Consider the following 18,253-nt stretch of genomic DNA (forward strand, 5'->3'; position numbering starts at 1 on the left):
AGCCCTGGTCCGCTGCCCGGAGGCGGCCAGGGGCTCGGCAGATGGCTTCCCGGGGGGGGGGGGGAGCCGTCTCGGTCCCAAGAGCCCCATCTAGTTCGGAGGCACCTTCGGAGGACTCCGGCTTGCTCGCCAAGGAGGTGCCCGCGGAGCGCGTTTGCTTCGGCGGATCTGTCCGCGCTCTGGGCGGGGGGCGGCACTGGCAGAAGGGAACGCCAAGACCATTCAAAGCGAGGGAGGGAAGGGGCCAGAGGCAGGAGCGCGCCCTGGATTTATAATAAATATATATATGGTAGTTGGCACCTAGGGGTGGTGTTGTAGGAGTGAGGCTCTGCGGCATCGAGTTTGCCCCGATGTGTTCAGGTTCGGATTGGGACTGGGTGGGTCTGGGTCCTTGCTCCACTGTGGCGCTTAGGTCCAGCTTGGGTCTGTCGGTCTCAGCTGCCTCGGAGGGTTGTTGTGAGAATAAAATGGGGCTGCCCTGAACTCCTTGGAAGAAGAGTAGAATATGAATATAATAATAATCATTATTAATATAATAATAATAAAAGAGCAGTTGTAGAGGGTGTTGGGCCCAGACAGTGAGTTCACCTGAGCTTTGAAATCGCCATCCTGTCTTAAACATAATGTACTTTGTTTTCTGGAAAGCCTGAGTGGTTACAACATTGCATGAACATCAGGAAGTCTTGGGTTCAAATCCCAAGTTCTGGCATGAAATGGTATGCTGACCTGAGATCTCTGGAGGGAAGGCAAGATGAATAGGTGCTGAATAAAATAACAATTCTTCAGTGGCCTCCCTGTCATTTGGCATGACAGTGCTGCCCCACCCTATGGGGTGGCTGTGCAGAATATGCAATAATGTAGGTAATAGCTGTCAGCATGCATAGAGTAGATTTTGTCGAGTGTGCCAAAATTGGTGTGTGGTGCTGTGTGTGTGTTTACAGTGATAGCCTCAGTTGTGTTAATGCTGTGAGTCCTTGCTCCGTGTCCTGGATTTTTAATACTTCCAGTCTGCCAAAGCAAAAAGTACACGTTTCCAAACTTCAATGCAACTGCTCCAGCAACTATAGGGAAGTTGCTCTTCAGCATCTTTGCATCTGATTTGCTTTGGTTGCAATTCTCCGTCTCTCTCCCCCCCCCCCCCCAATCCTTTTTGAACTTCTGTCCATTTCAGCAGGATTACAGTGCCTGGGAGGCGGCCTGTCTGACTCCGGAGCACTCCACCACCATCTAGAATGCACTGTAACTTTTCTCATTAGGATTGTAAACCAGTTTGGTCTGCCCTTGCCTTTATATACATTGTATGGCTTCTTATTTTTCTTTAAGCACTCAACAATAACAAATAATTAATGTCTAGGGCGAACGAAAGCACAATCCGGCATCCCTAAAGGTAGGTTGTGTGTGCTTGATAATGAATTAGTTGCTATATGGCCAAGTTTGTTCAGAGATCCATATGGACTCCCCCCCCGCCTCACCTGGGTTAGTTGAGAGGTCCCTTCGATCCCAGTCCGTTCCCGTTATATGCAGAAGACAGCTCTTCTGTTCCCTCTGGTAGCTGGGATCCTATTTTTTGTGTCCGGGACAAAACTCAACTTGCCCTATTGATGTGGAGAGTTCTTGGAACAGCTTTTGAAAGGTTTGGAATGACAGACAGTGTACTTCTGTAATGGCTGCTGAATGAAAGACCTTTCTTGGGGGAATTGTTGGACAAAGATAATGTGCGGTAAAAATCGATACGCAATTTCCTTGGATAGTATTTGGGAGGCTGAAAGGCATATTAAGGTGTTTAAGAGCGGGTTTAAACAGGATCTTTGGCTGCGGCTTGAGCTGATGGGAAATGCAGGGAATGATCCTAAGTGTGTCTACTGAGAAGTTTTGTTTTATTCACAGGAAAGTGTACATTGGATAGTTGAGGTAGCCTCCTGTCCATGCAGGGCTGTGATCAAAGAAGTGGTCCTTAACTGGGATTACAACCTTCCCCCCAGGGGTGGGGAAGTGATCTATATATTTAGAAGGCATTCAGAATTTTGTTTTTTGGGGGAAATTCAGGATTTTACGTAGCTGCTTCTCACACTTCCAAAGCTGTTTTATATGAGGATAAAATCCTAGATGTCTCACCCAAGTCTTAAGGTGGCAAATAGGAAGCAAATCTATTAACAAGTTGGCTGATAGCCACCAGGCACAAAAATCTCATTAACTGTATGCCTGAGAGCTTTTCACTGTATGCATATATCATTAATATACTTACATAAAGAAAGTTGCCTTGTCTTGAGTATTTTTTGATGTCCTTTAAAAAAGACAAAAATTGAGGATGTGACAAGAGGCATTAATATGAACGCTGCATGGTTGGTGGCCAGTAGTAAATTATAGACTAATTACCACTAGTGTAGAAGCTCTGCCCTATCCCAGGGTGATACTGGAGTAAAAAAACAAACCACAATCAAAACTGGAAATTGATGTCACCCATCCTTTTTCTTTGCAGGGATTAAAGGGGAAAGCTGCAGTTAGAACCTCAGTTTTTCAGTAATTTTTATAGAAGCAAATTTTAAAAAATATATTTTTAATCCTGCCTTTCTCTGGATTTGCAGGCCTCTTATGTGGCATGGTGGAATGGTGATCTCTGAGTCCTTATATCCCAGTCAAAAGAAAGAAGTCGCACTCCAGCAGAGAAGTTTCAAGGGGTGATTACAATGTGAGGTTGCTGAACTTGAGTTTGTTGCATGTTCAAAACAGTGGAACCCCAAGAACTGAATAGGGACATAGGGTCAAACAGATACTAATTATCTGCTCCAAACATTCCTGTTCTGCTCTAATTAAACTTATTACTCTGCACATGATACCTTTGATTCCTGAGTTACTTCTTGACATCACCTTCTGACTGGGATATAAGGACTCCATTCCAATTTGTACTGGATGAAAGGGAGCTTTGACTCTCAAAAGCTTTATGCCTGAAAAGCCTTGTTGGTCTCTGAGATGCTACTGGACTCGAAACCAGCTGTTCTACTGAAGACCAACACAGCTACCCTCTGGAAATTCATGGAAGGCTCTACAGTTCCCACTATATCTTCCTACAACAGTGATTCTTTAAAGCAAAACCAGTTCTGGCTTTCCCCCTGGAACAGGAGGTGAAGAACCCAAAGAGGGGGTCATCTTTGTGTCTGCAGGAGCACCCTAATTCTGGAGACTTTCTTTCTTAGAATCTGTTTAATGAACTCTTCCATGTCCCTGGTGTTTGTTTGTTTCTTTTGCAAAATCTCCTGCGTTTCCAGTGCCCTGGTGGTCTTCTTGGGTGGCATTTTAAGGCAGCTGTGTCTGCACGGGTGTTATCCAGTTGTTCCTTGTGGCACTACTTGGTGGGCTCTCACTGAGATCCCGTGGCTCAGACTTTCTTGTGACATGTCCCAGATGGACTTCCTGTCCATGTACGACGGGGAATCCTGGTGTAACTCCTGGATAGCCAGAGCAAACAGAAATTGCTGTTTGTCAAAATTTAAATCCCTCACTCTCCATCTTGTGCCCAGTGGAATGTTTGTTCTCACTGAAGCCAGATGTGCTTGCAGTGAAATAAAACTCACCACAAGGTATACCGTTTATGTCTCTCTTCAGACAGGCATGGAAATTTATCCCAGGGGTAATGGTTAGAGTGGGCTTTCTCAGCCAGGGTTTCGTGAAAACCTGGGGTTTCTTGAGGGCCCTGGAAGGGTCTCCTGAATGGGCGGGAGTGACTTCATTTTAATATATTTTTAAATGTGTTAAACATTTATCTTGAGATGGAACCACCCCCATTCCAAAATGGCCAGTGATGGGCCTGAACGGGGTGGGAAGGGGAGGGACTTCAGGTGGGCAGGTCCACACCTATAACTCATAACAGTATTCAGCACGATGGCACCAGTTCTGGGGTTTCTCAAAGTCTGAAGAACATTTCAGGGGTTTCTCAATGGGAAAAAAGTTGGGCTGGGACCTGTGAGAGCCAGGTTCAAATTTATGCCTTAGTCAGTTGCTCTCTCTCAGCACATTCTGCCTCACAGGGTAGTTGTGAGTACAAACATGGAAGCAGAGAGAGACTTCTGTGTGCTGGCTTGATCTCTTTAGAGCAAGAGTGAGATAAAAATTACTAATATTTATTCTTTGACTTATTTATTATTTGGCTCTCCGCATGCAGACTCAGGGTGGTTTACAGCAATAGAGTCAAACATTCATAGGCCATTAAAACGTCATAAAAATTTTAAAGCCAACAAACTATTAGGTCTGTATTTGGACGTCCATATTGCAGACGCGGCCTGGCTGGTCCTCGGGGTTAGTGGGCAGTTTGGGAAGTTCAAGGCACTCAGAATGTTAATGGGACGTTTCCTGGTTCACGGCTCAGATGCTTAGTCACTTCACATGATGTACTCTCTCTGTGCAGGAAACCACCAAGTAAAGCAAAACCGAAGTAGGCTGGTGCATGTTTAGTAACAGGGTGCAGAACTGTAGCTTCGGTGGGAAAAATGGTCTAGGGAGTTACTCCCATGTAGATTTCTTTTTAAAGGAAGATTTATTGTGTCCATAGATAACTAACGACTTCCTGAAAGATGACTTGCGCTGGGCTGCAGTCTGGCTGGAGCATAGTTCAGTGTACACTTGGGATCCAGATTAGAACGTGTAACTGGCCCTAGAGGTTTACAGCAGGTCAGTGGCAAAACCAAAAATAGTAGCCCCACCCACTGCTATCTCTTCCACATTTCTTGAGACCAGCTCCCCCCCCCCCCCAACGGTTTGGGCCAGAAAGATAAAACTCCTTGACAGCACAGGAAGTAATAAAGCCAGGCTGCCAGAACACATCTGCATTCAGTTTTGGAATGACTGCAGAGTTCCATCAAGTTTTAAAGGGGGGAGGGACAGATTCTGATGCTGTCCAGCTGATTGGTTGCCTTCACTAAATGCCATTGCTGAAAGACTAAACAGCAGTTGTGCTTCTCACAGCTGCATGCTGCCAAACTGAGGAAGGATCTTTTAACAGTCTGGTGTCGCCATTATAGATTCCGTGCCGTAAAAAGCCTGGTAGCAGAGCAAAATTTGAGTCCAGTGGCACCTTTAAGACCGGCAAAATTTTATTCTAGGTGTGAGCTTTCATGTGCATGTACACTTCTCAGACAATGAACTAGGAATCATCACAGGGCAGATATAAGGACAGAGTGAATTAGCAGCAAATTACTAAATAGTAACAAGTTGATATCCTCCAAATAGCCAGCAAATATGCAACACTTAGAACTTTGTTGGTCTCAAAGGTGCCATTGGACTCAAATTTTGTTCTGCTGCTTCAGACCAATATGGCTACGCCCCTGAATCTAAGTCTGGTAATCCTGGTAGTTATGATGCAAGGAAATTCATGTAATGGCGTAAATAAAGCCTGAACGGATAATTTCCCAATCTCATTTTTATTTGAAATTTTTATCCTTATCCATTGTTGTTCCTCTATATATTTGTGAAACAGCCTAGGGGGTGGGATGTGTCTGACTGTCCAAGTTGGAATAGGGCCAATCAGGGTGCAGCCAGCTTTGTCCTGATTGGCCCTGCCCCTGCAGCTCCTGCCCTTCATCCCTGGACTCTAGCCCCTTTACTCTCAAACACCTCAGTGCCTGGAGCCAGCAGCAGGTAAAGGGAGAGGGCCCTGGGCAAAGGGTCGTGTTGGAGGGCTTGCTAACAAGGGCCTCCCGGCCTTCTGACTGCCTGCTAAGGAGCTCTGTCCCGGCCCTGCTAACAAACTGCCCAGCCCCCACCCACCCCACTTGATCTGGCTGCAAGTTGCGACCCAAACCCACCTTAAGCTGCCTGGCCAGGGGCTAGGGGAGGGGACCCTTTCAATGCCCGTTCTTAGGAACGGGCTTTGAAGCTAGTCTTCTTATATGTTACTACAAGGCATATTCATTAAAGTTCCAGGTGGTCAAAAAACAGCGAAGCAGTATAGGTCAGGGAATATAATCCAGGTGAAGAAAAACAAGATGGAACAAATTGGCTGTGCCATTTCGGACTTCAAGAGCCCTTCCTCAGTTCTGCAAGTGACAAGATCTTCTGACTACGAACTAGGGACTGTATGGAGATCTAAAGTTGTCAGTGAGATTGAGAAATTATCTATTCAGACTTTATTTGCACCATTACACGGTTTTCCTTGTCTCATGTGCACCCTCTTTTTTTGTACACTGGTGGTACAGGAACCATTGTAGATGGGTCTTTTCCTGTGCCCCAGAGGTGTATGAAATGTGCTGGGCTGTGCAGAAGGAACCCCAGACAGTGGCTTCACATAACAACTGTGCACATTTTGAATTGGGGTGGAACACTGATGTGGGAAGGAGATGTAGCTTGGCCTTTGGTCTAAAGCTTTTCCCATTGCCCTGGTGGCATGCAAAGGACAGGATGGGGAGTGCTTTTCCTTTTTATGGAGGGGTCCAAACACTCTCTGATGCAAAACCCAAGGTAGGTGGAGACAAAACAGAAGTTCAGTAACTCCATGAAGACTAACCATTTTTAGTCCAGGATGAGTTTTTTGTGGCCCAGAACTCACTTCTTCAGATGCAATGGAGAAAAAGACAATCATTTGTCTCACATTTGTCCAGAGAGTTTTAGCAGGGAAATGGGGAGGAGGGGGGGAAGCACTGAGCAAAGAGAGGCCTAGTGTCAGAACTCAGGTGTGATTCTTTCTCAGGGACTGGAATGGCTGGATTGCTCTGTATAACGGAAGACGGGAGAGGTCAGAGGTTCTAGCCTCTCCCAAGATGTTTGCACAAAAGTGCAATAAAAGTGCAGCAAATATTGCACAAAAGTGCACTAAAGCATGGTAAATAACAGAGGGAGAAGCTGTCTGAAGCTTGAGATAATTAACTGATGCTTTTTTGTTTTTGCAAACAAGTCACAGCTGACTTAGAGCAACCAGGCAAGAGGCCTTTAGAGCAGTGGTCCCCAACCCCCGGTCCGGGGCCCGGTACCGGTACGTGGATCAGTCGGTACCGGGCCGCAGCTCCTCCTCGTCTTCCTTCCAGGCTGCTGCCTCGGGGACTGCCCTGCCACTCTGCTGCAGGCTCACCTTTGGTGCTCTCCAGCGGCCGCCATGGCTGGGGCTCCCCCTCAGAGTGGCACTGCGCAGCTGCTGCTGGCAGCGCCCCCCAGAGGGCGGCGGGAATCAGGGGCACTAGTGGGAAAGCAAGTGGAGCAGGGGCTCAGCCGACGTCCCTCGGCAAAAGATTACCCCCCCCCCACCGGGCCTCAGTAAAATTGTCAAGTGTTGACCGGTCCCCAGTGATAAAAAGGTTGGGGACCACTGCTTTAGAGGTTGTTTGCCATTGTCTGTTTCTGCATAATCTCCCTAGTAGTCCTTCGTGGTCTCCTACCGAAATATTGATTAGGACTGACCCTGCTTAGGAAAGGGTTATAATATGACACAACTCGTTATGGCTGTTAAAGTTTCTAAAAAGCGGTTCCTGTTGGGTCATTAGAAATTATAATATGACAAAACCAGAGTCTTTAATTTCTTGATGCATTTGAATTGAGCAGTTTCATGTTTAGTGTTCTCTTTGCAGCTTTGTTTGTAGAATGGTGACTTTCGTCTCTGCAGTCAGGAATCATAGAATCGTAGAATCATAGAAGAAGAAGAAGAAGAGTTGGTTCTTATATGCCGCTTTTCCCTACCCAAAGGAGGCTCAAAGCGGCTTACAGTCGCCTTCCCATTCATCTCGCCACAACAGACACCCTGTGGGGTGGGTGAGGCTGAGAGAGCGCTGATATCACTGCTCGGTCAGAACAGTTTTTATCAGAGCCCAAGGTCACCCAGCTGGTTGCATATGGGGGAGTGCAGAATCGAACCTGGCATGCCAGATTAGAAGTCCACACTCCTAACCACTACACCAAACATGGCAAAAATAGAATTGGAAGGGACCTCAAGGGTCATTAGTCCAACCCCCTGTACAATGCAAGAACTCACAACTACCTGCCTACCCACAGTGACCCCAGTTTCATGCTCAAGTGTTTCTCCCCCCCCCCCCCAACCATCAAAGATCTCCAGAATCCAGCCTGGCCTGGAGGAAATTCACCTACCATCCCACAGTTGCGATCAGCAGTTCCCTGGGTATGCAAGGAAGATCCACAAGAGACAAACACTGGCACATTCCCTCTTTCCTGCCCACCCACTCACAATCTGCCTAAGTTCATAAAATTGGCATTTCTGTCAGATGACTAGCCTCTGCTTAAAAACTTTCAAAGAAGGAGGACCCACCACCTCCTGAGGAAGCCTGTTCCACTGAGGAACTCTAACTGCCAGGAATTTCTTCCGGATATTTAGCTGAAAATTCTTTTGAATTACTTTCATCCCATTGGTTCTGGTCCGACCACCTGGGGCAACGGAAAACAACTCTGCTCCATCTTCTATATGATAGCCCTTCAAGTATTAGAAGATGGTTATCATATCACCTCTTAGCCGTCTTCTCTCCAGGCTAAACAGTCCAAGCTCTCTCTACCTTTTCCCATATGACTTGGACTCCAAACCCCTCACCATCATCATAGTCCTCCTGTGGACACACTCCAGTTTCTTCAGGAAGTTTAAAATGTTCACCTACTGAGTATTGTGCTTCCTTATGTCAAGTTTTGTGTTAGTTGATTCTGTCACATAGGGACTGACACACGGTATTAGAATACAAGGATTTCTAAGTAGTAGATCATTGTCTTGATTTGCAATTAGCAGAGCATTGACAAGCATTCTTGATTTGGAGAACAACAAGGGGGGAAAGGAAAAATACAATGAAAATGCAATACAAAAAGAATAATCATTAGAAAATGTCAGAAAAACTCACTGTTAATCTTATTGATTCATGATGTTGCAAAGAAAGCCCAATCTTTCCATAAACTTATCACCCATAAATCTCCTTATTTTGTACTTTGATTTGTCACTTTTGAGACATGAGATCTATTTTTCATATTCTTATCATTCATTGTTAATATTAGAGGCTGCATATGAAACAGGACAAATAGCCTTGCAGCAGTTACAAGCTCATTATATACTATGTTTCTAACATACAATTATGTGATCGATTCATTAATTAGTTAACCACCACTCCTGGGCCAAGCCCCTTGGGGTTTATAATAAAACCCCGATAAAACATCAATAAAATGCAAAACCCACTGGCAGCATAGCCCATTCTACTCCCTCCCAACTCACCAGTCTAGCATGGGCAGGTATGGCCCTTCCCCTACACCAGGGGTAGTCAAACTGCAGCCCTCCAGATGTCCATGGACTACAATTCCCAGGGCCCTGCCCTACACACACTGCCTGCTGCCCTTCTGGGCACAGTAAGGCAGCCCTTCAAATGGTAAAACATCAACCATAATATTGTCATGTGCACGGATTGCGTTGGACATATCTACCCCTATAACATGGAAATCCAACTCTTTCCTACTCATGCCATCATGTAAAACACAAGGTGATCATTGTAAGGGGAGCAAGGGGAGGCAAATGTAAGCTGCCTTGAAACTCCTGAGGGTAGAGAAAAGCGGGGGTACAAGAAACCCAACTCTTTGGGAAATTCAGATAAGACTGAGGGAATGGATGAATGGTAGTCCTGTAAAACATTTGGAAAAAAGCATCTTCTTTGTTTGAATCAAGTTTCAGTTGATTGCAATTGTCAAGTCTATTCATGAAGAGAATATGGAGTTAATATTGGTCCTACTGCGCATGGGAGTGAACGTTGATGACGCATGCGCAGAATCTCGTCTTAAAGTTTGAACTGGAGAAGAAATTCTAGAGGGAATGAGGCTTGATTTGTGATACATCTGAGCATTAGATGGGACAGTTAGGTGATACCTTTGTTCCTAAATAGCTTCAGTTTTACTATCTTTTCTTATAACGCCCTGAAAGCAACAGATTCAGACCGCGTTGTTTTGTTTTATCGGGACTGCCCTTACACAACCTTACAATACTCTCCCCCCACCTCCAATTTTCTCTAGAGTTGATGGCAAACTGAGTAAATGATGCTTGCAGAACAGATTTGTCAAATTTGTCAACTGATTGAACTGGCAGGTTATTTGAGTTCTTAAGAAGGTGAAGGGAAGATGTCAAGGATACGGAGGACGTATTATAAATGTGGAGCATTTGGGTGGACGATCGCCCCCAACAATTGCTTCTCAAAAACTGAAGCCTTTTCAAATATTTATTATGTATGTAGCCTAATGGATATGTAATTCATCCATTACTTTGTGGATGAATATTTATATTGTAGGTAAAAGCTAAAATTGTCTGGGTCATGCTGAATGTGGTGAATGGATTAAGGTGACCAGATTGTCCCACTTTTGGAGGGACATCCGGGGGCACCTGGCAAATTGTACTTAGGTTGAAATTAAAAAAAAATTACAATACTATTTTTGTGTTCTATGCGTTCTATGAAAAATTTTGTTGCTCCATATAAACCAAATTTTTAATCAAGAACCCCCCCGGTCAATGGTGTCCTGCTTTGCCAATGTTAAAATCTGGTCACCTTAGAATGGATGGACCATGGAGTTGGTGAGACAGAGCTTCATTATAACAAAAGACTTCCTTTGTTATTGTACCAGATTGGCTCTCAGTTATTATGTAATATATATCCAGAACCTCCAAGCCATAGCAAATGGCGTGTTTTCAGAGAACGGTGCCTTGAGGAAGAACCTGGGGACTGTGGCCAAAGCAGGGCTGTTAGCTGGATGCTCCTGACTTGGCCCTGCTAGAACAAGCTGCCACAGTCTACTTGGCATTCATTTTGTTAAAAAAAAAAAAAACAAACCCTCTTTGTCTCAATAGTAGAGAACCTATTAAAATGTACACATATTATGATGAGTTTTCATATGCTGCTGAGTTTTTCTGTCCCTTGGAATACCCACCCACCTTAAAGTTTTGCCTGTAAGTCTTAAAAATTCACCACAACTTGTTAATCCACTGACACTTGAATTGATGGCTCTGCATTTCCAAGCAGCAAGGGTTGGTACTTTGCTTTCTCTACTTTAAGAAGTTTCAGAGTAGCTTCCAATCACATTCCCTCCCTCTCCTCACAACAGGCAGCTGAATGGGGAGCTTACAGTGGCTGCCAGGAGGACCCAATGGATCCATGTGGTCTGCATTTGGTGAATTTTATCCATAGCAGCAGGATCTAAAACTTTAAACAGCTGGAAAATGCACCCTGCTTAGTTTAATCTTTCATTGCTGAAAGTGTGGGGTTTTATTTATTTACTTTTTTCCCCCAGTGGAGGTTTGAAGTGGCGTCTCGCATTCTACCCTTTTATCCTCACAACTACTGCCCTGTGGGGAAAGTTAGGTTGAGAGTCTGTGAGTGGCCTCCAAGGTGATTCAGCGATCTTCCATGGTGCAGCGGTGATCCATACCTGGCTCTCCCAGATCCGAGTTTAATTTTCTAACTGCTATACCCTGCTGGCTCACCATGCATGATTTCCCCCCCGTTTTGTCCTCACAACAAACCTGAGAAGGAGCCTAGTCTGAGAGAAAATGACTGGCCCAAGATCACCTAATGAGTTCCATGACAGAGAGGGGATTGCAACTCAGATTTTAATACACCTCTCCAGCCACTACAACGCTCTAAAGCTACATTGAGACATAAACTCAAGGAATATCCTGTAATGCATGTCTCCTGAGCATCTCCCCAGATGAGCTACTTGCAAACCTAACTTTATGCTGAGATGTATCTCTTACTGCCCAGCCTTTTGAATATTCCCAGCTGTTGTATAAGCTCACATGGAGTTTAACTTAACTCCAGATGAAGTGCAAGTCTGTCTAATTGCTACCTGGCCAGAGTTTCTAATCGCCGGGTTCAGCATATGAATGGATTGCCTTCTGATACTCAGCTGCATTACTGATCAAAGGCTGTTCTTCCCCCTCCATACTTTTCTGGCTCAAAATCTTAAATGAGCTTCTCTGCATGTGCAGGCAGCCTTCAGCAAACCAAGTCCCGGAAGCTGCCTGCTTTGACTTGCATGCAGAAACCTTTCGATATTATTCTGTTGTTATTGGAAAAACACACTTGTTGAGTTCTGTGGAGCTGCTTGAAACCCAAACCTGCTGCTTTGTAGCCACATGCATAAAAGTCCTTTAATGTGATGTAGTGTTTAGAGTAGATCTGAGAGTCTCAGGTTCGAATCCTCAGTCTGCTGTGGAAGTGTGTTGGGTGACTTTGGGCCAGGCATGCTTGTCTAGCCAATTCTACTTCACAAGGTTGTTGCTGTGGGAATGCACAAGATCTGTAGTGTGCATAATTCAACAGCAGATAGGGAGAATATCTTACCAGGGGTATCAGAGGAGATGTGTAGTTGGCATATTTCGATCAGGAATTTCCTGGTATTCTTTCAAATAATCTCTTCCCTTGCCCTGATTGGCTCAATTGGAGACTTCCTGCTCCTTTGAGCGCACTTCCTCCCTGCTTGCCTTCAGATGAAGAACAGTGAGTCAGACTGCTGGCATTTACTCTCTCCCTCCTCTCTTTCCTTCTTTACAAAGTTATTCTTCTTCTCAATAAAGCTAAATGCTCATTAAGCAGCCAGGGCTCCACTCCTTTGCACATTTTCATCTCAGCCAACAGTTGCAAGGATAGAATGGAGGAGTGGAGAACAATGTAAGCCACTTTGGGTCCCCGCTGGGGAGAAAGGCAGGGTATTAACGATGCACATAAATAAGTCGCTTTCATTTAACCTCCCATTGATTACTGCGACCCACACAACTGCTTGACTAGGTTGCCTTTTGTTTGAGGCATATTACATGATTAATTCCCATGGGTAAAATAATCTTAACAAATGGGGCCTCCCAGAGCTAGGAGTAGCTCTTTCTGCACATCTGGGAACATTGCAGGAAACAAATCTGAAAATTTAAAGATCAAAACCACTGAGATCTCACGAGATTACCTTGTGAGATCTCAGCAGCCGTTTCGGATTACTGAAGCAACCAGGGACAACATAGCAGAATTCTCTTCCCTCTGACAAGATTTTTGCTGTCAAAAGAAAAAGAGCACAGATCCTCCTTGTGGATCTCACAGGTCAGGCGTAGATGGACCCCTTACATCAGGGGTAGTCAACCTGTGGTCCTCCAGATGTGCATGCACTACAGTTCCCATGAGCCCCTGCCAGCAAATGCTGGCAGGGGCTCATGGGAATTGTAGTCCATATACATCTGGAGGACGACAGGTTGACTACCCCTGCCTTACATTACAGGTCTTTTGAGTTTTGTAGACCTTACTGGGGCCCACTTTGTAAACTTTAGGCAGCTGCAGAAGACCCACTGCACATGGTATCATTCTCATGAGACATCAGCCCCATGACAGGAAAGGGAGAGCCAGAATTATGACCTTGACTCATCTCAAGGCCAGGGCCCTGGGAAACAGCCAGGAAGTGTTGAGGAAGAAGGCAAGGAGAAATCCCCTCTACCACTGAGTGGCTTTGCCGTCCTCCTGTCCCCCTGAGCATATGTCCCCAAAGAGGCAGGAGCTGATGGGTGCGGGTTAGCCCAGCTGGCCCCGTTGAAAAGCAGCACTAAAAATGGTGGCTGTTTTGTGGGACTCTCAGCCTCAGTGCCCACCGTATCTCATGGATGCTATAATGATATTACAAAACTGTCACAAGGAGATGAAGGGCGCAACACTTGAGGGGACAAGCACGTGCTTTGCATGCAATGCGCAGAGTTCAAAGTCCTGGCTCCCTGTCGTTGTTGGGTTTTTTTAAAGAAAAAACAATTTCTGGTGCGAAGGCTGAGAAAAATTGTGGCGTACCAATGGGTGACCTAGGGTGGGCCTTCCAATGGCGCGATTAGGTAGAAGGCAGCTCCATGCTTTTGATGAAGTCTGTGCCATGCTTTGAACGGTTGAGATGCGCCACATGAATGCTAATTATTAGTTCTATTATTTGACCCTAGGCTGTAACAGAACAGATTTCAAGGGCTTGGACTGTATTCCAACAGAACTAATTGCGTCTCCTAAGAAAACAGAGAAGATGGAAATTGGCAAAAACCTTTGAAAAGATTGGTCATGTGCTCTTTCCAGGAGGATAATTAGAAGACCTCTGAACCAAGTTGCATAAATTGACTTTGTGATGCCATCTTTGGAAAGGACAGAAGCCCGGCGGAAAGGACTTCACCGGGAGGGTAGCTTTGTAGTGCAAAACCCGTGGATTACTTCTGGTTGTGCAAATCTTTAAATCTCTGGTAGCGACTGTTTTACAGGCCTCCCACCCACAAAGTCTGTTGTTCCTGTTAGGCTTAGCAGCTTTTGTCTGTCCGTATATAGTCTGTTGCTGAGGCACGAGCTTGTCTTTTGTTATTTAGAACGTTTCTTATGAAGCAAGCAAAAGCAGGGAACGGGGGGAGCACACATCCATGCCGCTCTCCATTCTAATGGGTAGTCTCATCCGTTTGAAGCCCATGGCTGCTACGTAGTCCAGGCTTTCTCAACCAGGGTTTTGACCACCCTGGAAAGGTTTCCTGATTGGGTGGGTGTTCATTAATTGTTTATATATTTTAAAAAATTTAAAACATTTATCAGGTGATATGACCATATATGGTCATATTGACTTGCCCTCTCTTCCCAAAATGGCCAGTGATGGGGATGGAGGTGGTGGGAAGGGGAGGGGCCCCTGGGTGGGCATCTCCACAGCTATGCTTCCCCACCATATCCTGCATGATTGTACCACTTCTGGGGTTTCTCAAATCGTGAAGAATGTTTCAAGGGTTTCTCCATGGTAAAAAAGTTGACAAAGGCTGACTTAGAAGATCAGACTTTCCCCCTTCACCTGTGTTGCTGACAGGCGCTTCTTCCCTGGGTGTGAGCGTTCTAGATGTGGCCTGTGTAGAAAGACACTGGTGTAGTCCTAATCTGAGTTACTCCCTTCTGAGCCTGTTGACTTTAGAGGTTTTCGAATGCTTGGGATTGTACTGACTCTGCCTTTTCCAAGTAAACCGGTACACTTAGGAACTGTGTGCAGAAGGGATGGTCCAGAGTTGCAAGGATTTGTGGGTTTGTCCAGTGTGTGTTTATTCAGAAGTCAGCTTGTCTGAGTCCATTGGGAACCTGCACCCTGCAAAATACGCCCAGGAGTGCTCTTGTTAGTCACACAGCCAATAATTGCAGTAATCTAGTTTGCTGAACAAGCTTTTTGCTGTGAAAAAACATTCTTTCTCCCCATTCTCTGTGTTTATGTATGTGGGTCTGAGGACCAAGTAACTTTGCCTTTTCCCCGTGTTCAAGGCCAGCGTGCCCTTAAAAAAAGAAAGAAATCTCCGCTCCTGTTGCTTTGAGACAAATATCATCAGTGGGACGTGTCATTGAACAATGTGGTTTTTATCTCTTTTGTTTGTAGGGAGAAGCGTTTGTTTGGGTTAATGGTGCATCAGCTCATTCCCAGAGTGTTGCCAAGGCCAAGTACGAGTTTTTATTTGGAGGATCAGAAAATGATACAACTCCAGAATCTGGTAAGAACTGGTCCCCCCACCCCCACCCCAAATTCTTCTAACCGTGGCTAAGGCTGTGCCCCTGTAATCTGTGTGCACCAGCTCTCACGTAACACTTTTTACAATTAACGCAACCTTTTTTGTGTATGGCAAGATGTGCATTAAACATGGTGGGTATGAAAAGAGACGGTCTTCTGGGACTTTGCAGAGGGTTCCACTTGTGGCCAGCAAGTGCACTCTCTGAAAACATCCATAGACAACATTGCATGATAGAGTGGTCAGCCACAGTCTGAGTGTGAAAGACTCTAGACATATATTGGGTTCTGGCCTATTGCACCACATCCTGCTTTGGGGCAAAAATATTTGCATTGTGTGTCTCTGGATGGTTAAAATATCTGCAGCTCTGACATGAATTAATGTTGTACAAGTGGAGAGAACAACGTGTGACAGTCTCCCACAGGTAATTATCCTGCAAAGTAAAATATGAACGGGCTCTAGAACACACAAGGTTCAGAGAGCCAGTTTGGTGTAGTGGTTAGGAGTGGGGACTTCTAATCTGGCATGCCAGGTTCGAATCTGTACTCCCCCACATGCAGCCAACTGGGTGACCTTGGGCTCGCCACGGCACTGATAAAACTGTTCTGACCGGGCAGTGATATCAGGGCTCTCTCAGCCTCACCCACCCCAAGGGTGTCTGTTGTGGGGAGAGGAATGGGAAGGCGACTGTAAGCCGCTTTGAGCCTCCTTCGGGTAGGAAAAAGCGGCATATAAGAACCAACTCTTCTTCTTCTTCTAGAATAATAGAATAATAGAGTTGTAAGGGACCTCATGGGTTATCTAGTCAAACCCCCTGCACTATGCAGGACACTCACATCCCAATCGCTCATCTATTGTAACCTGCCACCCCTTTGCCTTCACAGAATCAGCCTCTCCATCGGATGGCTATCTAGCCTCTGTTTAAAAATTTCCAAAGATGGAGAACCCACCACCTCCCGAGGAAGCCTGTTCCACTGAGAAACCGCTCTGTCAGGAACTTCTTCCGGATGTTTAGATGGAATTTCTTTTGAGTTAATTTCATCCCATTCATTCTGGTCCGTCCCTCTGAGACAAGAGAGAACAATTCTGCTCCATCCTCCATATGGCACCCTTTTAAATACTTGAAGATGGTTATCAGATCCCCTCTCAGTCATCTCCTCTCTAGGCTAAACAGACCTAAGGAGGTGGTGAACTCCCCCTCACTGGTAGTCTTCAAGCAAAGGTTGGATACACACTTTTCTTGGATGCTTTAGGATGCTTAGAGCTGATCCTGTGTTGAGCAGAAGATTGGACTAGATGGCCTGTATGGCCCCTTCCAACTCTATGATTCTATGATTCTAAGCTCCCCCATCCTTTCCGCATATGTCTTGGTCTCCAAACCCCTCACCATCTTTGTTGCCCTCCTCTGGACACGTTCCTTTGTCAACATCCCTCTTTAACTGGGGTGCCCAAAACTGAACACAGTACTCCAAGTGAGGCCGAACCAGTGCAGAGTACAACGGTAGCATCACCTCCTGTGATCTGGACACGATACTCCGTTTGATACAGCCCAAAATCCCATTTGCCTTCTTAGCCACTGAGTCACACTGCTGACTCATGTTGAATGTATGGTCTACCAAGACTCCTAGATCCTTTTCGCACATGCAACTGCCGAGACAAGTCTCCCCCATCCTATATTGGTGTCTTTGGCTTTTCCTACCTAAATGCAGAACTTTACATTTGTCCATATTGAACTGCATTTTATTCAGTTTAGCCCTCTTCTCGAGCCTATCAAGATCATCCTGTATTCTGTTGCTGTCTTCAGTTGTGTTTGCTACCCCTCCCAGTTTAGTATCATCTGCAAATTTAATAAGGTTGAGGGAGAGAGTCTCCCCAAACCCCTTTGCTTAATTTTATCTCTTTGCTGTGGTTACCAGAATGAACACGTAGGCCACCCTGTGGTCAGAGCCCTAGTGGAATAGCTTCCCCTAGTAACTGTCATGGTGGAGTCCTTTTTTGAAACCCCCCTCCTGTTTCAGTTGAAGGAAAGAAAAAGTAGAAGGCTTAAAAGAACCATAAGGAGGCAAAATGATGGGTCCTGTGTCCAAATAGAGGAATGGAGTGAGTGAGGTTTTGGTAACTAGGGTGTATTCCAGCTGCAAATACTAAAGGTGGAACTTTTAACCTCTTAAGATCAGCTGTGTCTCAACTATAAGTTTCTGTGGTTAGGAGTGCCTTGAAGAATATTGTAAAACAGGCATGATATTGTCTTTCTGTATTCATTGTGGGTATTGCAAGATTGTTGATTTGGAGAAAGCACCAAATCTTCCCAGCATTTCCCTATCCCCAGCAGGCTATTTCCGATCCTGAATAAGTTTATTTTGGGGGTTGTGGTACCTGTGTGGAGGAACAGAGGAATGGACGGAAAGGAGGAAGGGATAAAATCATCATGCTCCCTTTCTTCTGTCAGTGCGTGGCTTTAGCAAGGGGGAAGAGGCAGATTCAGCCCTCTCTTCCCTGCAGCCTCTTGATCTGCATGGCTGTTAGATCAGGTGGGTTCTGTCATCCAAGGATTACCTTTCCTAGGCTGAGGAAGGATTGCTGGAGGGAAATGAACCCGAGAAAGATGTGCAGTAGCTAGCAGACACATACAGCAGACACAATTATTGCAAGTACATCAGAGTTTGTCCACAGCAAATAGGGACAGTGCATACAAAGCAAAGCGTGGACATGCATGTGTTGGGGAGTTCTGGCCCAGTTCCCAAGGGCTTCTGCATGGTTTTAAAGGTCTTGCTGTGTTATCCACGT

The 18,253-nt window shown here is 45.5% G+C and overlaps 1 protein-coding gene across 3 annotated transcripts in view; it reads left to right on the forward strand.

The window, feature by feature from the left end:
- PSD3 (pleckstrin and Sec7 domain containing 3) overlaps positions 1-18,253 on the forward strand; it is a 189,595-nt gene that overhangs the window by 621 nt on the left and 170,721 nt on the right. For 2 of the 3 annotated variants that reach the window (XR_013232652.1, XM_077345394.1), the window contains exon 2: positions 15,340-15,451. The exons of the other annotated variant lie outside the window; for it this stretch is intronic. Coding sequence is in view for 1 of the 2 variants with exons in the window: in XM_077345394.1 (XP_077201509.1) it covers positions 15,340-15,451 (112 nt within the window). In the remaining variant the exon portion in view is untranslated. The remainder of the gene's footprint in view (positions 1-15,339; positions 15,452-18,253) is intronic. 3 annotated transcript variants of the gene reach the window in all.

The sequence above is a fragment of the Paroedura picta genome, chromosome 7, assembly GCF_049243985.1.
Source record: "Paroedura picta isolate Pp20150507F chromosome 7, Ppicta_v3.0, whole genome shotgun sequence".
Taxonomy (NCBI): domain Eukaryota; kingdom Metazoa; phylum Chordata; class Lepidosauria; order Squamata; family Gekkonidae; genus Paroedura; species Paroedura picta.